This window comes from Camelus dromedarius, chromosome 20 (assembly GCF_036321535.1).
Source record: "Camelus dromedarius isolate mCamDro1 chromosome 20, mCamDro1.pat, whole genome shotgun sequence".
In the NCBI taxonomy this organism is placed as follows: Eukaryota; Metazoa; Chordata; class Mammalia; order Artiodactyla; family Camelidae; genus Camelus; species Camelus dromedarius.
Window position 1 is genome coordinate 33,381,218 of NC_087455.1, and position 5,188 is coordinate 33,386,405.

Sequence of the window (5,188 nt, forward strand, 5' to 3'; positions counted from 1 at the left end):
ATGAAAATATGCCCACAAAACGCTTAGCGTGTTGTTTGGCACAAAGGGCACAATAAATACTGCCGAACTCTCAGAGCTCGTCAATAACAGAACACAAGGCCAAAGACCTGACGTCCTAATTCCTTGCCTAGTATCTTTCCCATTATGTCACAAGGAATGCGTCTTGCAACTGAGCGGGATTCCAAGCCCACCGGATTAGTACAGCCCTGACGGACAGGCGCGCTCGGCAGGTGCCGAACGTCGGCCGCCAGAACTGCGCCTGCGCGAGCGTCCCCCTTCGCCCCGCGACGTGACGTGAAGCGCCTGCGCTCTGCGCCCTGCGCGTCCTCTAGGACTTACCCAGCAGGCAACGCTTCTGTCTTGGGTCAAAATGGCGGGCAGGCCTGCCGGTAAGTGAGCGGCGTCCCGGTCGGCGGGCATCGCCGCGCTCAACCATTTATTCTGGCAGCAACTTGCTCCTCTTCCTCTGCTTTTTCTAAGTGGCCAGGTTTGCGGCGTAAGGGAAGGCGGCGGCTCCGGCCGGCCTAAAGGACGTCCTGGCCCCACGTCCTTGCTGTCTCCTGGCCGGGCTCCCCCGGAGGGTTGGGATGAGACCTGCGGGTGGTGAAGGTGCCCGCGGTGGCTCCCACAGCCCTGGCGTTCGGGCAGCGCGTGCTGCGCAGTCCTTCCCCTCGGCCTTAGAATTCTGAGTTCAAGGGCATCAGGAGACGGTTAGTGGCTGACCCAACCCAAGTGAACTGAGTGCTCGCTGTGAGCCAAGCGCTGTCATGTGCGTTGTCAGTTCGATGCATTTTCCTGCCCGCGCGACAAGGACGGTATTAGTTTCCCTTTTACGCTGATAAGATAACTGAGGCAAAGTGACCGGAAGAAATAGGATTGGAAACCTCACTCCATCCCTCGCGCTTCTCCTACTGGGAATTAGAGCAAGGGTTACGGCAAAGCTTCAGGTTAACCTTGGCTGATCTGGAACGTCAGCTTGATCTGTGCATTTGGAGAAATTTGTATTCATTGTAGGCATTAGAACAAACGTATTTGTCATGGAATAGGATGCAGAAATTGCCGGAATATTTAAAACAACGTGAACATCAAATACGGTTTTCCGAATTTTTTTTTTTTTTGCCAATCCCTGCCCTCTGGCGGTATAAATTGAAATAGCTTTTTTAAAACGTTGGTCCCTTTTCTCTCTGCCCGCAGAGCAATTGTGAAGCTATCAGGAAACGTCACCTTGCCAGAAAAATTCGTTAACCTAAATGACATTGAGCCTTTTGTGGGTGGGAGAAACATTTAAGAAAACATTATTTCATTAACTTGACAAATATTGACGGCATTCTGCTTCTGTGCTGTGTTTGGAAAGCAGATAGGCCTGGCCTCAACCCTAACTGCCTCTAATCTCGGGTGGGATAACTGAGTAAGCCTTATTCCTCTTCTGCAACGACAGACGAGTTGTAAATAACCCGAGCTAATGAGGGTAAAGCAAATAGGATAGTGCCTGATGCACAGTAAGTTCAGTGAATGTTAATCATCACCATCACTGATAAATATGTTTACAAATAAGTTGTCTCCTGCAAGTATGTTTATAGATTGTCGACTGTTTGTTAGTTATTTTTCTAAAAGCAGTGTTACACGTGGTGCTTAATTTCCAGGGAGATTTACCAAAGCCCTGTAATCTGTGATGTGCTAAAGAGCAGGGGACAAGGAGGGATTGGAGCAAAAGGAAAATTTGCTTTCCTTCCTTGGTAAGGGGCTAGACCTAAGACAAAGTTTTAAGGGAAATTTGAACTTGGCATACCTCCCCTTCTATACCATAGCTCTTCTATAAACATCAGGCACTATGATGTTGCCCTTAGTACCTACCGGGTAACCCATTAGGCTCAGTCCTGTTCCCCAAAGAGTTTTAACGGTACATATTTCTCCCTGTTCATTCCCTTGGTGTAAAGTTAGCTGCTTGGGAGAAGGAAAATGGGCTTCTTTTACTAGTCCATATTGATATTAAATGACAAAATCCTAGAAATACATGTATTTCTAAAGAGAGTAACCAAGTGAAATAAAGGTAATGTAGAATAAAAATTTGGGGGGTGGGGTTAGGGGTCATTTAGACCTACCTGCATATTATGAAATCTCACCTTTTCATAAAACTCCAACTCCCTTGAAAAGTTTAGTTTTTCCTGTAATCTATTTCTGAAACAACAAATGATGGAGAAGTTCCTAGTTTCTTTTCCACCCACCCCTTCAATTTAGATGATAGCGGAGGGACATAAAGGAATAGGGTGCTTGACTTTGAGAAGTGAGGGTGGCAGTACATTTGGCCTTCCGTGTCCCCAGTTCCACATTCGTGGATTAAGCCAACCTCCTGATCGAAAATCTTTGGGAAAAAAAATTCCAGAAAATTTGAAAAAGCAAAAACTTGAATTTGCTGCTCTTGGGCAACTATTTACCTAGCATTTACTTTGTATTTACAACTATTTACATTGTATTAAGTATTATAAGTAATGTAGAGATGATTTAAAGTATACTGGAATGAGGGAAGGGCATAGATCAAGTGGCAGAGCGAATGCTCAGCACCCAAGAGGTCACGGGTTCAATCCGCAGTACCTCCTCCAAGTGGGAATCAATGAAGAAGCCTAATTACTTCCCCCTCATAACACAAACAATACAAGCTAAAGTATACTGGAAGATGTGCTTAGGTTATATGCAGATACTTCACTATTTTACGTAAGGGACTTGAGCATCTCAGATTTTGGTATCTGAGGAGGGTCCTGGAATTAATATCCAGTGGACATCGAGGGACTGTAATTGTACCTATGATCTTTTGTATATTTGATGTTTCAGTTTACCCTTTTTCCCCATGACTTACTGCCTGATTTTTTACCTGCAGTCACTTTTGTTCATAGATAAAGTAAGCAATTTTTATCTACAGTATATACAGTATATCCTTTTAAAAGAAACTCCTTCCTGTGTTTGTGTTCTCTGATTGCTTCCACACGGTATAAGTGAATTGTTAGCAGCTAACAATGTGACAATATCAGTTGCAGCATCAAGCCGGTGGCTGGACGGTATTCGAAAATGGTATTACAGTGCTGCCGGGTTTAATAAGCTGGGTGAGTATCTGTGTTTTCTTCTGTTTTTCAAATGTTAAAAATGTCTGACGTCGTTGCAATTATTTGATGCCTGAACTTTTTTTTAGAACTGTGTACTTGGCCATGAATGTCATCTTGTGTAATTGAAGCCTGATGGAAGCATCATTGAATGTTACTGATTTCCTTAGTACACTGTCCTTTTAAGATTCTTTAATACCTTGATGTCAGAATTAAAGTATAAGAAAGTAGGGATGTGGTTTATTGATACGTGTTTAAAAACAAGGTAGACATTTTAACTTTTTAAAATTACTGTAGATAAAATTGGTAAAAGTAGATTTTAAAAGGCTCATATTGTTTCCATAGTACCATTTAAGAAATAACCCATTACTGTATATGAAGTGCACTGAGTTTCCATCGTACTTAACTGTTTATTTTTCACCCAAGTTAATGACTTAAGTTATAACTCATAAAAATGTTTCACTCATTTTTTAAAAAATTCCCTAATTTGAAATGAATATTTAGTCTAACTCTCTTGTTTTCTATCATAGGCTTAATGCGAGATGATACAATATATGAGAATGACGATGTAAAAGAGGCCATAAGAAGGCTTCCTGAGCACCTTTATAACGAGAGGGTGTTTCGCATTAAGAGAGCACTGGACCTGTCCATGAGGCAGCAGATCTTGCCTAAAGAGCAGTGGACAAAGTATGAGGAGGTAGAAGAAGAGCTTTTATGTATCTGATAATGTTGGCCGTTAAGGATTGAGCATTAGAAACAGAAGCACATTCATTTGTATAGTACTTTAGTGTTCTTAAAGTTGTGTCAAACAAATCATATCCTTATGACAGTCTGGTGAGGTTAGTAGAGCAAATGTTAGCTCCGTATTTCAGACATAAACACACTGAGGTAGAGGTAATGTGACTTCCCATATCGCTAAGCGGGTCTCTGATACAGAGATCAGGACTGGAATGCAGGTCTTCTGCCTCCCAAGTGGTGGTCTCCCTCTGCAGTCTGCTTTCTGCTCAGATAAAAAAAAAATGGTGGTGCTCATGGGATCATCCCGTTGAGCGGCCTTCTGGCTCCCAGAAGGACTCTCTGAAGCAAACTCTCACCCTTGGAGCTGCATTGAAATCAGGCCAAACCTTTAGGCTCTCATTCCTTTTTCTTCTCTGACAGACTTTCCTCTAATAACCTGTCAAGGCAGCTTGTGACAATATCTTTGTGAGTTTTTACATTTTAGGAAAGCAGACAGTTTTTAGTCTGCTTGAAAATATATTTTCTTAAGTTGGAAATTAATTTTGATGGATTTCTTCTGTTTAAGACTTAATGAGTATTTGCAATATATGAGTATGTGATGGTGGCATATAATACATTTTTTAATTTATTCTTTAGGATAAATTCTACCTTGAACCATATCTGAAAGAGGTTATTCGGGAAAGAAAAGAGAAAGAAGAATGGGCAAAGAAATAATCATGTAGTTGAAATCTGCAGATGCCGCTGTCCTCAAAATATTTTTATGAAGTTGGTTAAACCTGAAATGTACAACGTAGAACTTTCTGGGCTATAAATGTATTACTTTAAATAAATATCTATTATAATTATTGTTGGAGTTTTGGAATTCTAAACCTTATTCCGAGTAACTACTGAATTTACATATCTGTGACAGTTCTTTCCAAACTTCTAAAATATTTTTCAGTTAGTGGTTAACTGCCTCCTGGAGCTCAGAGGAGCCATTTGAATCCGTTTTCTTCACTGGTTGGATAACTTTTTAATTTACTGAAGTAAATTACATCCTTCCAAGTAGAGCAGTCCCATTTGTATTGTCTTTGTAGGTTAGCAAGACACTTAGAAGGGCCTCCCTTACAGGGATGGATGGAGTAAGAAATCAGTGGCTATTTGACCCGAAGCAAACTGCACAAGCAGACTGGCTCTCAGACTTTAAAAGTTACTCAGTGAAAGAGAGGACTCACCCCCTAGGTTGCCAGGATTGGAAGACAGCCTTTTCCAACCACTACTCTCCAAGTATAATTGATTTTACATCCTATCTTTTAAAAAAAATTATGCAACCCCTGTATGCATCTGTATAAATTATATATATATATATATATAAT

The 5,188-nt window shown here is 41.3% G+C and overlaps 1 protein-coding gene across 1 annotated transcript; it reads left to right on the forward strand.

Moving 5' to 3' along the window:
• The first annotated feature begins 281 nt into the window (after positions 1-281).
• Positions 282-4,678, forward strand: LOC105090575 (cytochrome b-c1 complex subunit 7). Its single transcript, XM_031439357.2, has 4 exons — positions 282-389; positions 3,027-3,098; positions 3,626-3,792; positions 4,470-4,678. The coding sequence occupies exons 1-4, from the start codon at positions 371-373 to the stop codon at positions 4,545-4,547; spliced, it is 336 nt and encodes a 111-aa protein (XP_031295217.1). The 5' UTR covers positions 282-370; the 3' UTR covers positions 4,548-4,678.
• Positions 4,679-5,188: the final 510 nt, after the last annotated feature.